The 23,446-nt window shown below is 39.9% G+C and overlaps 3 protein-coding genes across 3 annotated transcripts in view; 1 reads left to right on the forward strand and 2 right to left on the reverse strand.

Annotated features, from left to right (window-relative positions):
* The window catches only part of LOC149450558 (uncharacterized), a 140,329-nt gene that overhangs the window by 15,386 nt on the left and 101,497 nt on the right, over window positions 1-23,446 (reverse strand). The gene's annotated exons all lie outside the window — the stretch shown is intronic.
* Window positions 7-8,119, forward strand: LOC149450560 (uncharacterized). The gene is made up of 3 exons (XM_089691748.1): window positions 7-15; window positions 2,631-2,769; window positions 4,563-8,119. Exons 1-3 carry the CDS (start codon window positions 7-9, stop codon window positions 5,471-5,473), a joined length of 1,059 nt encoding a protein of 352 aa, XP_089547874.1. The 3' UTR covers window positions 5,474-8,119.
* Window positions 11,797-14,850, reverse strand: LOC149450561 (uncharacterized). Its single transcript, XM_089691760.1, has one exon. It carries the CDS (start codon window positions 14,824-14,826, stop codon window positions 12,637-12,639), a length of 2,190 nt encoding a protein of 729 aa, XP_089547886.1. The 5' UTR covers window positions 14,827-14,850; the 3' UTR covers window positions 11,797-12,636.

Raw genomic sequence — 23,446 nt, forward strand, 5'->3', positions numbered from 1 at the left:
GAAACAATGGATTCAGTCAGTGTGTGTGTTTCCTACAGATGGATCCAGTCATGGGAACCCACCAGAGAGATGTCCCCGTCCTCTGTATTCCCGGGATTCCACACAGGAAGGTCACACCATCCCTCACCATCATCAGGTAGATGATGACAATTATTGGTAGTTGTGATTTATACACAGCATGTTTGTTACAATGAATGTTTTATTATATCTTTCAGAGTGGAATCCTCGGGGATGATAATATTGATGTTAAAGAAGAGTATAAAGAGGAGGATGAGGAGTATGGAGTGATGGAGGAGTTTTCAGAAGGACACAAGGATATGATGGAGCCACCTAATACCAGGAACCCACCAGAGAGATGTCCCCGTCCTCTGTATTCCTGGGATTCCACACAGGAAGGTCACACCATCCCTCACTATTACAAGGTTGGTGGGATGGAGAATCTAGAACATGGACTTGTAGAGACTATGGGCTCCAATCACAAAGCGGTATCTTCCCGTATCCCAGTATGTAGTAAGATGCTGCATTCTGTTTTTTAGTAGTGAAGCCTGCGGGTAATTTACCACTGGTGTCCATAGCAACACTTGTAAATAGCTTGTTGTTAAGGAGAGGGCAGCTGCCAGTGTCCCCAACAACCAGTAAACAAGGAGCGGACGGCCACCAAGTTCCCCGCAGACAGCTGTGACAGGTCTGGTATGGATTTTGAGGGGAACCCGATGCCAAAATAATAAAAATAAAGGCGTGGGTTCCCCTCCAAAATCAATAGCAGACCCTTAGTGAGTGTCCTCCTTCCTCCTGAACCATACCAGGCCACATACCCTCAACATGGGGTGGGTGCTTCAGGGCAGGGACGCTCTATCCTCCCAAAAGCACCTTGTCCCCATGGCGATGGGGACAAGGGTCCCTTCCCCACAACCCTGGGCAGTGGTTGTGGGGGGCTTATTGGAATCTAGAAGTCACCTTTAACAAGGAGGCCCCCAGATCCCAGCCCCCCACAATGTGAATGAGTATAGAGTACATAGTACCTCTATTCATTCACCAAAAAAAGTAGTTTAAGAAAAAACTGGAAGTAATTTTTGAAAAAACAAAAATAAAGAACAATATCTCCCTGATGTAGATCCATCGATGATCCAATCACGATACTCACTGTCATTGCCTTCTTGTGACATCACCAATACAACATGCCCCGGTCAGTGACATCACCAATACAACATGCCCCGGTCAGTGACATCACCAATACAACATGCCCCGGTCAGTGACGTCACCAATACAACATGCCCCGGTCAGTGACGTCACCAATACAACATGCCCCGGTCAGTGACGTCACCAATACAACATGCCCCGGTTAGTGATGTCACCAATACAACATGCCCTGGTCAGTGACGTCACCAATACAACATGCCCCGGTCAGTGATGTCACCAATACAACATGCCCTGGTCAGTGACATCACCAATACAACATGCCCCGGTCAGTGACGTCACCAATACAACATGCCCCGGTTAGTGATGCCACCAATACAACATGCCCTGGTCAGTGACGTCACCAATACAACATGCCCCGGTCAGTGACGTCACCGAGTGGCACCGTCCCTTAGTATATTTAGTGGCAGGAGGCAGCAGAGCTGTCAGACAGAGGGGAGTCTTCATTGGGAGCGGAGCTTTTCTTTCCGAGTCAGCGGTGACAGCGAGCATCGTGATTGATGATGGATCTACACCGGGGGGACATTTTGCTTTAGTTTTGCTTTTTTAGTAAAGGACTTGTCAAAAACTGCCTGCTGTCTTTAACAGAATACTTTTTGGGGTGAATAATTAGGGGTACCATGTACCCCATACTCATTCACATGGGGTGAGGGCTCCCTTGCTAAATGTTTTAAGTCCTCTGCCTGCAAACCCCCACAGCCACTAGCCTATGTTGTGGGGAAGAGTCCCTTGTCCCCATCAACATGGACAAGGTGCTCTGGGGGAGCAAAGCCCCCCCCCTTCCCCAGAGCATCCACTCCATGTTAAGGGCATGTGGCCTGGTATGTTTCAGGAGGGGGGTCGCTTGCTCATTCCCCCCTTTCCTGACCTGCCAGCAGCATGCTCAGATAGGGGTCTGGTATGTGTTTCTTTCATTTAGGCAAGGGGTCCACCTCAAAATCCTTACCAGACCCCAGGGGGGGGGGACCTTACAACATTTTCTTAATATTTTGTTGCCGGTAATTTTTTTTTAAAATTTATCGGTTGGTTGGGACGCGGCGGCCGCTCGCTCCCTAACAACCATGCTGTTTACTGGTTGTTAAGGATGCCAGCGGCCGCCCACTCTTCACCAAGCAGTACACATTTCCTGAATGCCGCATGTCTCCACCACTAATTAATGACCGCATGCATTTCATTCTTTATTTCCTTCTGTGAATGTAACGCCTGTTCATGCGGTATTTACTGAGCGTGTTCAGTGTTTGTGGTCAATACCGCAACACGGGATAGGAAATGGACAGTTTCAGGATGGCATGCGGTATTTAGGGGAAATGTACCCACATATCACATGTGATCTGCTTCTGTGAAGGGAGACAATGTGTGGATTTTGTGTGTGATGTCACAATCATAAATCTTACATTTTACAGATGATATTTTCTCTCATTTCCTTGATTTAGAGTGGAGATCCAATCGATATAGAATTTGAGGTGAAAGCAGAAGAAGAGGCGTATGTGAGGGATGATCAGCAGTCTATGGAGGAGGATGGAATAACGGGGACATTTATAGAGGAGGACACTCCTACAGAGATCAGCACAGGTGGGTCATGAACACTAAATCCATTCCTCCACCCATACTGCTCACTGATTGGTCCAGAGTAGGGCGGGGACTGGGTGATATCAGCCTGTAATCCCCTGGTCACTTTCCTGAGCTGTGTTCCCCGTCCTGTATTCCTGGATTTCTCTCGGATAATCTTCCTTCTCTGTGCTGCAGACACAATTTATGTATCTAGACTGGATTTATGGAGGTTCTGGGGTTCAGCTGGCAGCAAAATGTTCATTTCACCATAAGTGATACTAGACCTAGGCACCTGGGGTGTGTGTATTGGGTGTCCTTCCTCATGTCCAGATCTATTAAGATCTCTGACAGAACATTTCTCCCAGGGTTCCTTGCTCTGTGGTCTGCTGGCTGTGCCGGGTGGAGGGATATGTCTGTAGTGTCTCAGACCCAAGTCACTGAGTGCAGTCTCAGGAGATGGGAGGCAGCGGTGTGGGATCTCTGCAACTTGTCTACAGTAAACATTTAATATTCCACTGATTACTGAATACCAATATTATGAGTCCTGACCCTTACACTGTATATTGTACATTACATACTCCTGACCCCTGCACTATATACTCTATGTTGTACATTACATACTCCTGACCCCTGCACTATATACTCTATGTTGTACATTACATACTCCTGACCCTGCACTATATACTCTATGTTGTACATTACATACTCCTGACCCTGCACTATATACTCTATGTTGTACATTACATACTCCTGACCCCTGCACTATATACTCTATGTTGTACATTACATACTCCTGACCCCTGCACTATATACTCTATATTGTACATTACATACTCCTGACCCCTGCACTATATACTCCATGTTGTACATTACATACTCCTGACCCCTGCACTATATACTCTATGTTGTACATTACATCCTCCTGACCCCTGCACTATATACTCTATGTTGTACATTACATACTCCTGACCCCTGCACTATATACTCTATGTTGTACATTACATACTCCTGACCCCTGCACTATATACTCTATATTGTACATTACATACTCCTGACCCCTGCACTATATACTCCATGTTGTACATTACATACTCCTGACCCCTGCACTATATACTCTATGTTGTACATTACATCCTCCTGACCCCTGCACTATATACTCTATGTTGTACATTCCATAGTCCTGACTTCTGCTCTCCCCCTCCCCCTCCCCCCACTGCTATATATACACATAATATGGATTATCTTTTGTTCTACCAGCTAGACATTTTATATCGGACGATGTGATTGGAGCACAGACTTTTACATGGTGATAATAATGTGATAACATCCTCCAACTTTGGACCCTTAAACAGAAAGTGATAATGAGGGAGGAGTCAATCCCCCAATGATGGTGGTCTTCAGGATCAGTCTAGTCTTCATCTTGGTTGTTCTCCCCCCATCCTCACTCTCTGACCTCTGGTGGGGCTCAGCCCCGCTGTTCTTCATGACTAAATCATGGACTAAATAAGGAAGTGCAGTACTTCTTGTGTTGGGAAGATGGCGATGAGTGATAGAGGGGGTGGGGACCCTCGTCCTATAATCCCCTCATCACTGTCCCTCCTATAAAAGACAGTTCTGGTTGTTTCCTCACTCTCTGACTAAGGTCCATGAATAAAGAAATGACCTGGTAGGAGATCAGAGGAGCCATTTCCTAGTTCCCTTGAGGGTGGAATTGTAAGCTCCTCAGAGACCAAGCTGCCTGATGTGGGCGGAGTCCTGGTTTGGGGGAACCAATCAGCTCCTGTCTAGTAATCCTCTTTGTCTTTGTATTTTAGTCCATGGCCGGGAGATGAGGAAAACCTCCGAGGATTGTCTCACTTTGTGTCCAGACTGGAAAGTAGAAGATGAGGACATCACACAGTATAGTCCAGGAGAAAACCCGGCTCCCTCCAATGTCCATCCGGCACCACCCAGTGTAGATGGACCATCAGATTCCTCGTATCCTGAGGAACCTCAGACTGTGCGGGACCAGGCCAGCCTTCCAACAGGGAAGAGCTTCTCCTGTACTGAGTGCGGGAAAGGATTCCGTTATAAATCCAGACTTAATAGGCATGAAAGATCTCACACAGGTGAGAAGCCATATTCCTGTGCTGAGTGCGGGAAATGTTTTGTATCAAAATCACATCTTGTTATACATCAAAAGCTGCACACAGGAGAAAAAATATATTCCTGTCATGAGTGCGGGAAATGTTTTTCACAGAAGTCCCATCTTTACACACATCAGAGATCTCACACGGGGGAAAAGCCATATTCCTGTTCTGAGTGTGGGAAATGTTTTTTACATAAATCCAGTCTTTACAGCCATCAGAGATATCACACGGGGGAGAAGCCGTATTCCTGTCCTCAGTGCTGGAAATGCTTTTCAGAGAAGTCCGTTCTTTCCAGACATCAGAGATCTCACACGGGTGAAAAGCCATTTTCCTGTCCTGAGTGTGGGAACTGTTTTACACAGAAGTCTAGTCTTTATGTACATCAGAGATCTCACACAGGGGAGAAGCCTTATTCCTGTCCTGAGTGCGGGAAATGTTTTTCAGACAAGTCTAGTCTTTACAAACATCAGAGATGTCACACGGGGGAGAAGCCGTATTCCTATCATGAGTTTGAGAAATGTTTTTCAAGGAGCTTCAATCTTTCCAGGCATAAGAAATCTCACACAGAGGAGAAGCCACTTTCTTCTCCTGAGTGAGGGAAATGTTCCTCACTGAAGTCCTGTCTTCCTGTACATCAGGGGTCCCACACAACCCTGGAGGTGTATTAGTGCCTTGAGTGCGGGAAATGTTTTCTAGATGAATGTTGCTGGACATCCCAGCTCTCATGTGGGGAAGAAGCACACCCTGATATACACCTCAGATATACTCCATGGCTGATCTTCATCATGGAAGGAACAGTTCATAAGGAGATCAGAGGTCCCCAAAGACATGGATGAAGTGTGGGACCAGGTTGCCCATTGATGGCAGGAGAAGAATAACAATGGAGTCCTGCCCTGTGATTGGCTGAGTCTATAAATTGTTGACTGAATGAGCCGTCATTCACCCAGACGTGACCAGTTTGGTCCATACTTGAAGGAGAAGTTCCCCTTTTTGGGCAGAATTTCCCTCCCATAATACACAGAAGCGTTCTCTGATGCCGTCTCTGGCCCGGCCGTCCCGATGGGCTTTCCTCTCCCCTCATCCACAGGACCATCACTTGTCTGTCAGTTTATTGGATCGTTGGAACGGATTTTCAGATTGCATCATTTCCTGTCCATGATATCTTAGCATTCACTTCCTGTAGGCCACATCCCAGAAGCCTTCACTTCCTTGTTGCATCACAGAAGGGGGTGTGACAGGGCGTGTTCACCGCTTGGGACCACACCTCCCTCATTATAATACCTTCCTATACAATCTGATTGGACAATCTCCTCTAGATCTCCCCCCAGCTATGTAGTACAAGGGCAGACAAAGTCCAGGGTATGGAATGTGTGACAATTTATATTGGGAACTTGTGAGGCCTGGGGGCTGCAAATGCATTAAGATGTACCGAGGGTTCTGGGGGGAGCGCAGATTAGTAACGTTTGTAACCGTTTTAGGATCACCCAAAAGAGGACAGAGAGGCAAGTGAGGGGATATGAAGTTGCTGGAATATTTATCAGAGTTTCAGGTGCAGAGTGTGTGACCCATCAAGAGGCTGATAGACGTAGGTCTGGATTTAGGAGGACGCCATGGGAGTGAATGGTGAGAAGTTTGAGAACAGAGCAATGCTTCTAAGTCAGCCCATAAGGAGCCATGTATTGTGGTGTAAAGGGGGGTTAGTGGGGTAATCTGGGCACCAAGAAATATTTAGTAACATTTGGAACACCCAAACCTCCTTGTTCCTTATGTATAAACATAGCATGTCTTGGGATTCGTGGCCCTTTGTCTGCTCAGTTGAATCACAAGACCTGATTTTTAAAAAGATTTCAGAGTATAGGAGGAGATGGGGATTGATGGGGGTGGGGATGGGGAAGAGTACAGAACAAGTAAAGGAGTTTTGGTAAAATTGCCACTTTTCCATCACTGATCCTCCCCATCCAGGAGAGGTGAAGATGAGTCCAGGACAGAAGTAGGACTCTCAAGTATCTGAAAGTGGGGATGTAGTTGGCCTCATGGAGTGTGTTGTACGAGCGAGGGAGATGAATGCCCAAATAATCCAGGTAGGAGGTGGGCCAAGGAATCTATCATTCTGTTTTACAGAGGAAAGGGAAATGTATGGAGTACAGAGAACAGGACTGGCAGGGAGGTGTTGGGTTGGACCAAAGTAAGCAAAAGATCATCGGCAAACAATCTGACTTTACCCAGTTCAGGACCGACCACCACACTTATACTGCGGCAGGGCAGTCCCTCTGTTCCAGATCACATACAGTACATGTACACGTGTGAGCCCACCGCCCTGACTGTGCTGTCATTCAGTACAACACAAGCCGATTATCAGGTCCAGGCCAATGATTTCTGGCCTGGACCTGCTGATCACCTGGACCTGCTGATCACCTGTACAGAATCAGAGATCATTCTGTGTCCATATTTATAAACACAGGAACTGGAAAGGTACACTAGTGAAGAGGAGCACAAATAATACAAAGTATTCCCACAAGCAGCTAAAAAAGGTGATCAATAATCAATAAACCAACTTATCAGTGAATTCAACTAAAACAATGCTGCCCACACCTGAACATACTCCTATAAATGTGCAAAAATGTCAATAAATAGAAATACAGCGCCGAGCTTTCCTTAACCACTTTAAGTCCCCCCTATAATAGAAATACTGCCACAGGGCGGACTCCCTGCACAAAATCATGTGTATATGATAGCTATGCCCAATAGAAATTGCGGTTACTGTCTGTGTCCCCATTAGGGAGATTCACTGTCTCTATTTGTCCTGTTTTCATTGTGAACATAAAAAAAATCCCACACTTTGGGTTGTCCCCAGAAAAGTAATAGAAGAGAAATCTTCCAATGGGGACGCTGGTTCTGGTGGTCACCAAGGAACTTCCTTAATTTGGAAGAATTTTCTCTCACTTCCTGTTTGGCTGACACAAGAAGTGAAGGGAAATCTGCACAATGGTGCACAGATGTAAAAAAAAAACTGACAGTGTATTTTTTGTTGCATTCAGTAAAAAACAAAGAAAAATGAACAAATAGGAACACATTTTATTAAAAATAAAGAGTACAGTGTTAAAGTTTATACCTTTGACTGTATTTTGCAAGATGACTTTTCTGCATAGGGGATGTTACCCATTTCTAATCTGTGTACTCTGGAAATATTGAACTGCTCTGTGAGTGTGGAATTGTCTCTATAAATAAAGAATTTGAAAAAAAATAGAGAGTACATACACATTAATTTTTGTTGCATTTAATAAAAAAAAAAAAATGAATAAATAGGAACAATTTTTAATGGTATTTTCATTTTTTTTTTTTGCATTTAATAAAAATATTTGCACAGTGGCTAAATGGTTAGCACTTCTGCCTGGCAGCACTAGGATCATTGGTTCAAATCCCAACCACAGCATCACCTGCCTGGAGTTTGCATGTTCTCCCTGTGCCTGCATGGGTTTCCTCTGGGACTCCGGTTTCCTCCTACACTCCAAAGACATGCTGGCAAGTTAATTGAATCCTGTCTAAAATTGGCCCTAATATAGTGTATGAATGTAAGTTAAGGACTTGAGATTGTATGTCCCTTGAGGGGTGGGGACTGATGTGAATGTACAAGATATATGTAAAGAGCTGCGTAAATTGATGACGCTATATAAGTAATGGAAATAAATAATAAAAAAAGAAAAATTAATAAACAGGAACAAATTTTATAAGAAATAAAAAGAGTACATGCAAAGGTAACGTATACACACACATTCCTGAATATCCATGCATAGACTGGGGACAAGTCCATTTACATATTAAAAGGGAATTCCTGAAGAGTGATAGACTATGGGGACTATTCTGGTGCTAATTCTATTTAAAAGGCAAACTGTATCTGTGTGACTGTAATGAGAGAAATGGTAATGGGTCCAATGGAGAATAGTATACTGTGGTGTCCTGGGTGACCAGGGTGGGAAACAATTGTCCATTTCAGCAATTAACATTTTCATGATTAGATGTTTGGTCAAAAAATCAGAAATCCCTCCAGCAGGTATTAATCTGTATATGAAGGGAAGATTAACAGCTAAAGACTTTATACCCACATGGAAGGAAGATATAGTTTAAATATATTCTAAAAATATTCTTCCCAATATTTTGACATATATTTGAAATACCACAATTTTGGCCGTATATATATGCTGCATGTTAAAATGAGTTTTTTATATATTCCAAAATATATTAAAAATATCTTTAAAAATATATATTTTTAAAATGTATTCTTCAGATTTTTTTTAACATATAAAAAAGTAACTTTAACATATATTTTTACATATATTTGTAAATGCATTCCAAAAATGTAGATTAAATGTATTTACAAAGGCATACAGTATATATGTAAATGTATTTTTAAAAATATGTTTCCTATATTTTGTAATACAAATGCATTTCAACATACAATATATATATATTTATTGAAATATCTTTAGAAATATATTGCATATGACCAAAATTGTAGTATTTCAATACATTTTGGAAGAATATTTTTAAAATATATTTAACCACTGGACATCCTGAGGATTTACCCCCCTTCCTGTTTTTGCTGTTCGGCGCTGCACTATTTCAACTGACAATTGCGCAGTCATGCCATGCTGTACCCAAATGAAATCTACGTCCTTTTTTTCATACAAATAGAGCTTTCTTTCATTGGTATTTGATCACCTGTGCGGTTTTTATTTTTCACACCATAAACAAGAAAAGGCCAAACTTTTTGAAGAAAAAGGATATTTTTTACTTTTGGCTATAAAAAATATATAGTAAACTCAAAGTTCGTTATACATTTAGGCCAAAATGTATTCTGCTCCATGTTTTGGTAAAAAAATCCCAATCAGTGTATATTGATAGTTATAGAGTCTACAATCTATGGGATAGATAATGGAATTTACACAGCTTTACTTTCTGACTGCCCATCACATTTCTTGAGGTGCTAAAATACCAGGATAGTACAAACACCCCCAAATACCAGGACAGTACAAACACCCCCAAATACCAGGACAGTACAAACACCCCCAAATACCAGGATAGTACAAACACCCCCAAATACCAGGATAGTACAAACACCCCCAAATACCAGGACAGTACAAACACCCCCAAATACCAGGACAGTACAAACACCCCCAAATACCAGGACAGGTCAAACACCCCCAAATACCAGGATAGTACAAACACCCCCAAATACCAGGACAGTACAAACACCCCCAAATACCAGGATAGTACAAACACCCCCAAATACCAGGATAGTACAAACACCCCCAAATGACCCCTTTTCGGAAAGTAGACACCCTAAGCTATCTGCTGAGAGATATATTGAGTTCATGGAAGGTTTTTTTTGTTCCACTACTTTTTGGAAAATGACAAAAATATATATTTTTTTTACACAAAGTTGTCATTTAAGTGATATATTTCTGGCATGAGCCATGGGTATATGTGGAATTATATATATAGACTTTTTGGGAGCCTAGCCACATACAGGAGCCTGAAATCCAATGACCACTTTGAAAGCCTGAAGGTGCGTAACTTCCTCATTATACTTCCTCACTACCTATCACAGTTTTGGAGGCCCTGAAATGCCAGGATAGCACCAAACCCCCCAACCCCAAATTAACCCTTTTTGGAAAGTAGACACCCCAAGGAATTTAAAAAGAGGCATGGTGAGTATTTTTCAGATCTCATGTTTTTCACAAGGTATTGAAATATTCAAAAAGAAAAGAAATAATATGTTTTTGTTTTTTTTCTTCATTTTATAAAACTTTGTGGCAACAAATGAGATCTGCAAAATACTCACCATGCTTCTTATTAAATTCCTTGGGGTGTCTACTTTCCAAAAAGGGGTAATTTGGGGGGGTTAGGTGATATCCTGGCATTTCAGGGCCTCCGAAACTGTGATAGGTAGTCTGGAAGTGTAATGAGGAAATAAAGCCCTTTAAAAGCCTGAAGGTGCTTATTGGATTTTGGGGTCCTGTACTTGGCTAGACTGCCAAAATGTCTCTCACATGTGGTACCCCCATACTCGGGAGAAGTAGCAGAATGTATTTTGGGGTGTAATTCCACGTATACCCATGGCTTGTGTGAGCAATAAATCATTTAAATGACAATTTTAATTTTTTGTCATTTTCCAAAAACTTAAATTCTATGACTTCATGATCTTCAGTTGAGTGATATGCAGGACCCAACTTCGGTAACTGGATCTTGGTGTGTGGGTATATACCTGGGATAATATTTCAGTTTAGATATATGCCACACTTATTTTTGTAATTTTTTTTGTAATTAAATGAAGCAAGTCTTTCTTTTGAGCCGAGTGCAAAGTTCCAGGAGAGACGACATAGGAAGCCTCTAGGTACTAGAACTATTGTGTGATCGTTAGAGAACACATCCAGATGGAGATTAGTGAGAAGTTTGACTCACTATAATTGAGTTTCCTGGAGACCTACAATTGACTTTAATCCAGATATCTCCTGGCTTTCCATAGACAATGGTGCTTGTTTAGATAACACACATCTGCAAGGACTTGTGAGAACCGGAGTCACTAAGGTTTAGTCCACCATTGTCATTGTACGGTATCTTGTGTTTGATCATCTGCGAGGTCCTGTGAGAACCAGAGTCACTAAGGTTCAGTCCCACCATTGTCATTGTACGGTATTTTGTGTTTGATCATCTGCAAGGACTTGTGAGAACCAGTCACTAAGGTTCAGTCCACCATTGTCATTGTACGGTATTTTGTGTTTGATCATCTGCAAGGACTTGTGAGAACCAGAGTCACTAAGGTTCAGTCCCTGTTAGATTTCCAGAGTTATGAAAAAACTCTATTAATATTTCTAGGTTCTTGTAGATGGTTGTGGGAAGAAATCCTTATGGAAGCCAGTTCAGTATGAGCAGTGTGACTTTATTTGATCACACACCAAAAATACAAAGTCAATAAAAAACAGTAAATTCAGATATATGTAGCTTAAAATGAAATAAAAATAAAGAATAAATTGCCTTGGATATTAGGAAATAATGTAGTTCCTTTGCATAGCTTAGATAGAAGTTTTTGGCCTAGTTTAAGAAATGACCATGTGCTATTCTTTTGTTCTTTGTCCAAGCACGTGCTTTGAGTAAGAGTGTGTAAAAAGAATGTCTCTGTGTGTGAGTGAATGAAGTGAAGTGTAGTGTATCTGAGAAGCTTCTGCCTCGTTCTTTGAAAAGCTGCATACTTAAAATGCATGAGAAATTAGGTCCTCCCATTAAGCTTTGTTTCAAATTCGCGGGCTTCTAAACTACTCCCAAAATCACTCCCAGTTTGAATAGAAACATGTGTTCCCATTCAAACCACCAAGTCATTATCATGATTGACATGCAGACTATGAAAAAGGTTTCTGAAGTTCTTATGTTACATACAACTGTCTAAATCCATGATTTATGACTACAATTTAAACTCTCAGACTCATTATAAGAATTCACAATATGGTATACATTACATGAGTATTTTAAAAAACAACATGACTTTAAACCTCTACTGATTACCTTTAGCTCAAACACAAATAATTCACATCTGACCACTGAAATGCAAAACCTCACATTCACATCCAATTAAGAGGGTATATTCTGCCAGCATATATTTCAAAAACTACTAAAGACCGAATTAAAGTTTGGATATTAAAAATTAATATTACATTCCCCTCTGAAATTCATATTAATTTATAACAAGCACACATCATTTATATCACAAACACTCAGGTTTTGATTTAGTAATCTCAAATGTATCATTATTTGTAACTGAGTCAGCATAACCAGAAAGTATTTTTCTCTGAAGTATATCTTGTAATAGATTATCTCCTTTCCTAATTTCACTTCTAATTTGCTTATAGAAACTGTTCATTTTACACATCAAACATAATTGAAATATAATACATAATATGATAATAATAAAAATAATTATTACAGGATGTAATAAAATATTTCCTGCTGCAGATGCAATTGAAGTTTTTCCCAACATTGATACAGTACGTTTAAATTTTGACCACCAAGAATGACCTGAAAATTCAGACCATTCATGTTCTATATCTTTTAAACTCCCTTGTTCATGTTTAAATAATATTTCTGCTTTTTGAAGTTCATCTGATAATGCTATCAGTAAACCTTCATCTTTTTGAATAACATTTGCCCAATCTCTCCATGGGAATTCATCCACTTGAGATATATTGTACTGTATGGGAAGAGCACTTATATTTTTCATAAGCATGTTTGTTAAATTCATTCTCATCCCATTAACACTTATTGCTGAAATATCTCCTTCTATACAGAACAAACCTCGACTTAAGTTTTCTGTATGTGTACAAGAAGAGAAGAAGGATTGAACCCTTTCTGAGTCAGACATAACTTGAAAACAAACTTTCTTTTTATCTACAATTGAGATTAACTCAGAAGTGGTTTTAACCTTTTCTATCCTTGCTGAACATAGAGTATGGTTATGGTAACAAGAATGAAATATACCTTTGTCTTGATTAGGTAGACAAATCACTTTAGACTGAAATTGTAAACATGAAGACAGATCTAATTGTTCTAACTCAAAATTATTATCAGTAAATGCAAAATCTGTATATTGCAGATGATAATATAGTAACTGTGTGTTGCTAACTGGTAATCCCAAGACAGTGATTGGAACCAACATTTGTTCTTTTCCTGCTACAGGAATCATTGAAGAACTATAGCATATGTTCTGATAACATCCAATCCACTTATTTACCCACAGATCAGTATGGTTTATGGCATATACATACTCTCTTGGTAAATTATGTACAATACCTATAGGAGTTATTCCACTTTGAAAAGCTTGAGCTATTATTTTAAAATTTGTGGAATATTCCATCTGAATTTCTAAACATGCTCTGGCTATATGGGAATGCTGTTCACTTGACATTAAATTAAGAGTAATATTCTCTAAGTGTAATATAGATGGACCCATAATATTGGCTGTTTTAATCACCATATTTTCCAATATTTGATTCAAGTTTCTTTGTACTTTAATACTATTGCTTCCCACTAAACCGGCTGTCTCGAGATCAGACTTTAATGTACTAATGTCCATGCTATTTGTAATACTACCAATAGTACCTATTCCTCCTAAAATACCTTCAACTATACCACGTTTATTCCTGTGAGGATTCCTAATATCAGTACCAAACCATCTTTCAATACCTAATTCCATGTTAACCAGATGTTCTTTACATTGTGGAAACCTTGTTGAGATTTTCCATTCTGAAATGTTAAAATTCCACACTATAATAACAAATTTTCCTTCTCTCAACAGAAGTCTGGTCTGGAAATGGTTAATTTGGAAGGGACTGGCTGGATTAAATTTCTTATCCATACACTGTGTTCTTTTAGGGGATAGTACAATTACATTTGTATTTACACATTTCTTTGGATAATTTTCTATTGATATGCAGCATTCATATATACCTGTATCATTAATTGATATAGTGTTTTGATGATACACAAAGTTATCATTATCCCAGTTCAAATTACCAAAAATACTTTTATGGATAACATCAGTTTTATCATGAAGAAAACTTCCCAAAAATTCACCATTCCTTTTCCAAGTTAATAATGAATTTTGAGGTAGGTGTATTTGTATACTACACATCAAATTCAGATTATCCTTTCCTTCTACAAGTCTTAATGATTGAGGAGATATTTTTATCTCTGGGACAATCAAATCTACCACAGTAACAATTACTTTGACTTTAGTTTGAACCAAAGCTCTTGTTACTTGGAAATCCCATATTTTCACTATGTCCTCTTTTTCATTACCATTTATATTCAAATGTTCAGGATCAAGAAAGTGTGAATAACTTTGTAATTGATACCAAATATCTGTTTTAGAACTTCCTATATTTCCAGTATTTAACATGTCTATGGAAATATCTCCTGACCAAATAGTAGGTTCATTCCCTTTAAAACTATTAACCAGTATCCCATATCGGATAAATTACATTCAAAGTTACTAGTTTCGTTATTAATCCTATAAGATCCTTGCATTTTAACAAATTTTGATTTAGACTCTATTTTAGCTCTAACTTCAATATCATTATTATGAACGAAATACAATTCCGAACAACAAGTTCTACCATAACCTATGCACATACAGTCATGGCCGAAATTGTTGGCACCCTTGATATTTCTCCAGGAAATCATGTATTTCTCACGAAACGTATTGCATTAACACATGTTTTGCTATACACATGTTTATTCCCTTTGTGTGTATTGGGACAAAACAAAAAAAGGGAGGAAAGAAAGCAAATTCGACATAATGTCACACAAACCTCCAAAAATGGGCTGGACAAAAGTATTGGCACCCTTTCACAACTGCGGATAAATAAGAATGTTACAAGCATGTGATGCTCCTGTAAACTCACCTGGGGCAAGTAACAGGTGTGGGCAATATAGAAATCACACCTGAAAGCAGATAAAAAGGAGAGACGTTCACTTAACCTTTGCATTGTGTGTCTGTCTGTGCCACACTAAGCATGGACAACAGAAAGAGGAGACGAGAACTGTCTGAGGACCTGAGAACCAAAATTGTGGCAAAATATCAACAATCTCAAGGTTACAAGTCCATCTCCAGAGAACTAGATTTGCCTTTGTCCACAGTGCGCAACATTATCAAGAAGTTTGCAACCCATGGCACTGTAGCTAATCTCCCTGGTCGTGGACGGATGAGGAAAATTGATGAAAGATTGCAACGCAGAATAGTCCGGATGGTGGATAAGCAGCCCCAAACATGTTCCAAAGACATTCAAGCTGTCCTGCAGGCTCAGGGAGCATCAGTGTCAGCGCGAACTATCCGTCGACATTTAAATGAAATGAAACGCTATGGCAGGAGACCCAGGAGGACCCCACTGCTGACACAGAGACATAAAAAAGCAAGACTACAGTTTGCCAAAATGTACTTGAGTAAGCCAAAAGCCTTCTGGGAAAACGTCTTGTGGACAGATGAGACCAAGATAGAGCTTTTCGGTAAAGCACATCATTCTACTGTTTACCGAAAACGGAATGAGGCCTACAAAGAACAAAACACAGTACCTACGGTAAAATATGGTGGAGGTTCAATGATGTTTTGGGGTTGTTTTGCTGCCTCTGGCACTGGGTGCCTTGACTGTGTGCAAGGCATCATGAAATCTGAGGATTACCAAAGGATTTTGGGTCGCACTGTAGGGCCCAGTGTCAGAAAGCTGGGTTTGCGTCCAAGATCCTGGGTCTTCCAGCAGGACAATGACCCCAAACATACGTCAAAAAGCACTCAGAAATGGATGGCAAAGAAGCGCTGGAGAGTTCTGAAGTGGCCAGCAATGAGCCCAGATCTACAGTTGTGACCAAAATTATTCAACCCCCACTGAAATTGAGTGTTTTGGCCAGTTTGACATTGCTTTTGATCATTCAGTCATCTTGCTTACATTTACATTAAAGAGGCACTTGTAGGTCAGACAAATATAACATAACAGTTATAATGAAATAACCACAAATGTCTTTTCTGTGCTCACAGCATTATCAGTTTTATTCAACCCCCAAGTGACATTCAATCTTAGTACTTAGTACAGCATCCTTTTACAGTTATAACAGCTTTTAAACGTGAAGCATAGCTTGACACAAGTGTCTTGCAGCGATCTACGGGTATCTTCGCCCATTCTTCATGGGCAAAGGCCTCCAGTTCAGTCACATTCTTAGGCTTGCGCACTGCAACTGCTTTCTTTAAGTCCCACCAGAGGTTCTCAATCGGATTTAAGTCTGGTGACTGCGATGGCCACTCCAAAATGTTCCAGCCTTTCCTCTGCAACCATGCTCTAGTGGACTTGGAGGTATGCTTGGGATCATTGTCCTGTTGAAAGGTCCAACGTCTCCCAAGCCTCAGGTGTGTGACGGACTGCATCACGTTTCCATCCAATATCTCCTGGTACTGAAGAGAATTCATGGTACCTTGCACACGCTGAAGCTTCCCTGTACCTGCAGAAGCAAAACAGCCCCAAAGCATGATTGACCCTCCACCATGCTTCACAGTAGGCAAGGTGTTCTTTTCATCATAGGCCTTGTTCTTCCTCCTCCAAACATAGCGTTGATCCATGGGCCCAAACAGTTCTAATTTTGTTTCATCAGTCCACAGAACACTATCCCACAACTTTTGTGGTTTGTCCACATGGCTTTTGGCATACTGCAGTCGACTCTTCTTATTCTTTGGAGACAGCAAGGGGGTACGCCTGGGAGTTCTGGCACGGAGGCCTTCATTACGCAGTGTGCGTCTTATTGTCTGGGCTGAAACTTCTGTACCCACATCTGACAAATCTTTTCTCAGTTCCTCAGCAGTCACACGGGGACTTCTCTCCACTCTACGCTTCAGGTAGCGCACAGCAGTCGAAGTCAGCATCTTCTTTCTGCCACGACCAGGTAGCGTTTCAACAGTGCCCTTTGCCTTGAATTTGCGAATGATGCTTCCTAAGGTGTCTCTTGGTATGTTTAACATCTTTGCAATCTTCTTATAGCCATTGCCCTTCCTGTGAAGAGAAATCACCTCTTCTCTTGTCTTCCTGGACCATTCTCTTGCCTTCACCATGTTTGTAACCACACCAGTAAATGTCTAGAAGGAGCTGAGTATCACAGTCATTTTAAAGCTGCCTAATTGGTGCTTATTATGCTTGATTGCTGCTCGGTGACATCCACAGGTGTTTTCAATACCTGATGGAAAGCACCTGTATGAACCTCTGTTCTTCAGAGTGGTAGTCTTTAAGGGGTTGAATAATTGTGGCAATGAAGAAACCACATAAGAACCATTTACTACTGTATTACATAAACAATTGATGTCATTTTAGTTGCATTTGGGTAGTTACAACGTCCTTGTAGGATTTGATTCTGAATACAATTCCAAATGTACACTATAGTCCCTAAACCCCTTTACAGCATTGGGGGTTGAATAATTTTGGTCACAACTGTAAATCCCATTGAACACCTGTGGAGAGATCTTAAAATTGCTGTTGGGAAAAGGTGTCCTTCCAATAAGAGAGACCTGGAGCTGTTTGCAAAGGAAGAGTGGTCCAAAATTCCGGGTGAGAGGTGTCAGAAGCTTATTGATGGTTATAGGAAGCGACTGATTTCAGTTATGTTTTCCAAAGGGTGTGCAACCAAATATTAAGTTAAGGGTGCCAATACTTTTGTCCAGCCCATTTTTGGGGTTTTGTGTGACATTATGTCATATTTGCTTTTCTGCCTCTGTTTTATATTTGTTCCAATACATACAAAGGGAATAAACATGTGTATAGCAAAACATGTGTTAATGCAATACCTTTTTTGTGTGAAATACTTGATTTTCAGGAAAAATATCAAGGGTGCCAACAATTTCGGCCATGACTGTATATTCTAGCAAGTCTTCAGCTGTATGAATGTTACTGTCTTTAGGAAAAAATCTTTTGTTCCTAATAAGTGTAGTGTCTTTCTTATGTAGGGCTTCAGTCTTGTTAACTTCTGCATTGCTGGAAAAGTTTATGTTGTAGATTACTAATATTGTCATTGTCACTAAGAAAAAGATCAATCCTGTAATAAGTCTTTTCTTTCTACTGCTTTGATTTTCCTTATGTTCTTTTGTTGCAATGTTTATTTTTCTTTGGAATCTGCGATGCTTTGTTTCTTCCGGATTATTGAAATCCATGTCTGCAAAAGAAATGCAGTATCATTATCTCGGTATAAACAATTTGCATTGGTCACTGTGCACCCACATTGTTTGTTGTCTGCGCGCATTTTTTACTGAATTAAGAGGTCTTTGCACTTGTACCATTACTCCTTGAACATCCAAAATATCAAATGGACCTTCCCAGTTGCTTTGCCATGGTCCAGTTTTTCTGAAAGTTTTTACCATTACTTGTCCTCCTTTTTCGAACTTAGAAGAATGTGGAGGAACCATTTTTTGCATGCGAGTAGCTGCATGTGGTACAATAGTGTTCAGATTGTCTTGCAACATCTGTAACCACTTTGTTTTTTCTATTGCCTCTTTTTGCGGCGTTGACAAGAACGGTTCATGGGGAAAAACAATACGCATTTTCCTTCCTGTCATTAACTCAAAAGGAGAATACTGTGTTGCAGAAGATGTTGTACTTCTGACACTCATCAGAACCAATGGTACAGCATCAACCCAAGTATTTCCTCTGTCTAATAACATTTTTGCAATCCTTGATTTGACAGTCCTATTCATTCTTTCCACAATACCTGCAGATTGTGGATGATAGGGCACATGAAATCTCTGTTGTATACCCAAGATTTTACACATTGCCTGCATTATTTTACCTGTGAAGTGGGTTCCTCTGTCGCTACTGAGGTTTGTTGGTATACCCCAGACTGGAAAAACATGATTAATTAGCATTTTAGCAGTTGTTAATGCATCATCTTTGCGAACAGGCAAGATTTCAATCCATTTCGAGAAAACATCAACTACAACTAAAGCATACCTGTACCCATTTTTACCTGTAGGTAACGGTCCTATATAGTCTAGTTGTAATGTGGACCATGGTCCATCTACTGGAGGAGTTCTTTGTAATGGAGGTTTTTGACCCTTTGGTCGAGGATTCACTTGAGCACAGATTAGACAAGATTGAACTACACTGTCTACTGTTTCTTCCATTTTGTCCCAGTAAAATTTTTCCTTGAGTATTTCAAGCAATCTTTGTTTACCTATGTGACCTAGGCTTTCGTGATTGTACTTTGTAAATTCTACCTGTAGATGCTGCGGTATAACAGGACGCAGAAACCCGTTTAAGTCATGATACAAAATTCCATATTCACATATAAAGGGAAATTTTGGATCAACCTGAGAAGCAGAAAGAGATGGATCCCTTTTCTGTTCTTCTGCAAAGGAGGGAATCTGTGTGTCTGTCTTCCTAACAACATTAACTGAGACTGGTTCAGACTGCATCACTGGTACTCCGTGTAAAGCTGCTTCCTTTGCTAAGAGATCAGCTGTTCTATTGCCTACACTCATCTCATCATTGTCCTTCCTATGAGATGGAATTTTTACAATTGCATAGGCAATAGGATTTTCCTCTGCTAGCTTAAAAATTGATTCAAGTGTCTCTTTGTGCACTAGGACTTTGTTAGATGCATCTACAAAACCTCTACGTTTCCAAATTGGTAAATAATCTGTCAGGGAACGTACAACATATGAACTGTCACTGTAGATCACTAATGGACTTCTGTTCTCTTCCTTGTCTAATGTCAACACAGTTTTTACTGCTTCAAGTTCTTCCCTTTGAGCTGAAAAATGTCCTGGCAATTTGTGCTGTATGGAATAATTACGCTCTGGATACCAAATTGAATATCCACTGTAATAATTACCTGACATACAGTATCTAGAACCATCAACAAATACAGGTTCATCAATTTTCTCTGCCTCTCTACGGAAAAGAGGAGAGGAAGTTTCTTGGACTTCACATAGACATTCATGTTCTAACCCGTTGTATTTCATCAACTGAGGTAGGACATACTTGGCATTATGTTCAACCTGTATTTGTTTAGGTGATAGAGCCAACAACCATTGAGAAAATCTTTGGTTGGAAACTCCCGGAACATTTTTCTCAAAAAGAAACTTCAAAGTGCTATGTGGAGTTTGTAGAATAATTTTGTTGAATCCTACAATATGCTCTGTTGCTTTTACTGCATAATGTACTCCCACAAGTTGTCTGACACAATCATCAAAACCTTTCTCTACTGGAGTAAGCAGACGTGAGAAGTATCCAAGACTTCTCCAGACTCCTCCCTGTTTCTGAATCAAGACAGCTGAGATTGCAGTTTCTGAAGCATGCACTTGCAAAGCAAATGGTGCTTGCTTATCAACAGTAGCCAAAGCTGGAGCTGTTTGCAAATCATTTTTCAACATCTCAAAAGCTTTTTGCTGTATTTCTGTCCAGGGACCAAATACATTTTCCTCATTGTACTTCAACAAATCATACAATGGTTTGGCTTTTTCTGCAAATGATTCGATAAAATCTCTAGAGAAATTTACCAAACCCAAAAACTGTCTCAGTGCTTTGAATGTTGTTGGTACAGGAAGTGACGCAATAGACTCAATTCTTTCCTGTAAAGGCTGTCTCTTTCCTGGACCAATCAAAACTCCAAGAAATTTTACTTCATTTTTCATGAGCTGAACTTTGCGTGTATTCAGCTTGAGACCTTCATCTTGCAGAAGTGTAAACAATTCTGCTAAGAGAGTCCTGTGTTCAGTTTCAGAATTCGTCATAAGCAAGATATTATCCACATATTGAATTAAACAATCAGGTCTAGAAAAGTTAGACAAAACTTTTGCTAATGCCTGATGTAATATATACTTAGCAGAATGATATCCTTTTGGAAGACGTTTGAGACAATACTGGACATTTCTGTGGACAAATGAAAACTTGTATTGGCAACTCTCAGCCAATTTAATACTAAAAAATCCATTTGCAATGTCAAGTACAGAGAACACTTTTGCATTGGCATTTATTTGTGACATGATGTCTGGAGTTTCTGCCACAATGGGTGTACAACTTGGAGTGTATTTGTTTAGCATTCTTAGATCTATCAATAATCTATATGCACTAGGGTCATCACGCTTTGCCACTACCCACAAAGGATTATTAGTAACTGAATTAGCTTTCCTGATGATACCCTGTTCCAAAAATTCTTGTATGATTACTGATACAGGTTCATCAGATTCTGGCGGCAACTTGTATTGTTTTAATGGGGGATGGTCTTTGCCTTGAATATTAACTTCAATATTTTTGAACAGTCCAGCTTCATTTTTACCTTGACTCCACAGTTTTTTGTGTAGTTGTACTAACTGTTTCAATTCCAGATTATCTCCAGTATCTGGCCATTTATAGTCAGCATCAATTGCTTCTGTCAAACAGATGCTACCGACTTCACAATAATCTGCTGGGTCAATTACCATAGGCTTACGATTAGCAGAGCCCTGCCAAACAATGCCATTGGCTAAATCAAGTATCCACCCTCTTTGAGACAAAACATCAGCACCAATAATGTTCTCTGATCCTTGACAATACCAAAAGTCTATCTCCATTTGCGAACATCCTGGTATTTCAAAAGACACATTTTTACATTTTTTAGCTTGAACATCACCTTTTCCATTGAAACCTACAACTGTGCATACTGCTGTATTAGATGGAATTGGTATTTTCATGCCTAAAACACTTATTTGAGCTCCTGAATCCAATAAAATAGAAGATTTCTGTCCATTAATTTTAGCTTTTACATAAGGGCGGCCACACTTGTCCAAGAAAATTGGAGCTACATATTCCAGACAATGGAGTTCTACTTCCTTTTCTTTTGCTAGTCATGGTGAAGGTAATAATGGCTGTCTTGAAGTATTGGATGAATGTGAGTTGTTCACATTTCCTCCATTACTAATTGACATTTCACTAATCTCTCTGATCAGAGGAGCGTAGGGTGAAGATGACTTAACTTCCTGTGAACGAATTGGAGCTGACGGTTCAGGAGAACTAAGTCCATTTTCTTTACCCAAATTTCTCATCTGAATGTCTTTCAAAAACTTCCTACACTGCCATTTCAAATGCCCTGGTTTTGCACAATAGTAACAAGTGAGTGGTCTTTGATTCCCTTGTCTTACTCTGTCATTCCTGCGGGGGGCAGCATTTCCTGTCTTGAATTTATCCTGACTGTCAGTCTTAGGATAATTATTCTCAATTAAAGCAATTTTTGGTCTTACATTATTTAGCTTTAATTGTCTCCTAATTTTGTCAATAATATAGGCAGCGTCATCCAAATTATCCTTTTCATTAGCAATCAATAAAGATGCTGGATCAAGGTACTTAAATTTGTTTACAAAATCCTTGACCATAGCAGGGGTCTCATCTTGTAAATTAAAAATCATCCTGTATGCCTTAGAAAATCTAATCCTAAAGTCATACGGATCATCATTAATTGTAGCTCTTAAGGAGTCTAAAATTTCCAAACTAGGTGTCTCCTCTCCTGTTGTGAACAGTAATAACTGTTGTAGTCTATCAGTAGCATTGCTATGAATTTTTATATCATCCTCATTCATGAAAGGAGTCTTGACTAACCTACGAGCCATAAAACTGGGGATCCACAACCCAAAAATGCGATTTCTTTGCTCATCAGTTAATTGAAACCTATCACAAAAATTCTCAAAAACATCGGAATTATGGAAAGAATTTTCTCTCATGTTATATGCTGGTATATCCTTCAATATTTTCATTAACTGATCCTGAATCTGTAACTTCAACTTAGATGCTCTAGCAAGTAATTTCTGTCTCTGAACAGTAGTCTCACTGCCTTCCTCATCACCCCTGGGTGAGTCCGGGATAAATGAGGCCTGGGCCGTTTCTGATTGTTTTTTCTTTGACACCACAGCTATTTGCTTATTTTTTAATATTGCAACATTTTGAGATTCAATTTCTTGCTCAAGATGTTCAATATAGGTACAAAAAGTTTCACAGTTTGCACAATTGGATTCAACAGTA

The sequence above is a fragment of the Staurois parvus genome, unplaced genomic scaffold, assembly GCF_062004578.1.
Source record: "Staurois parvus isolate SC_StPar_1 unplaced genomic scaffold, SC_StPar_1.0 ptg000571l, whole genome shotgun sequence".
In the NCBI taxonomy this organism is placed as follows: Eukaryota; Metazoa; Chordata; class Amphibia; order Anura; family Ranidae; genus Staurois; species Staurois parvus.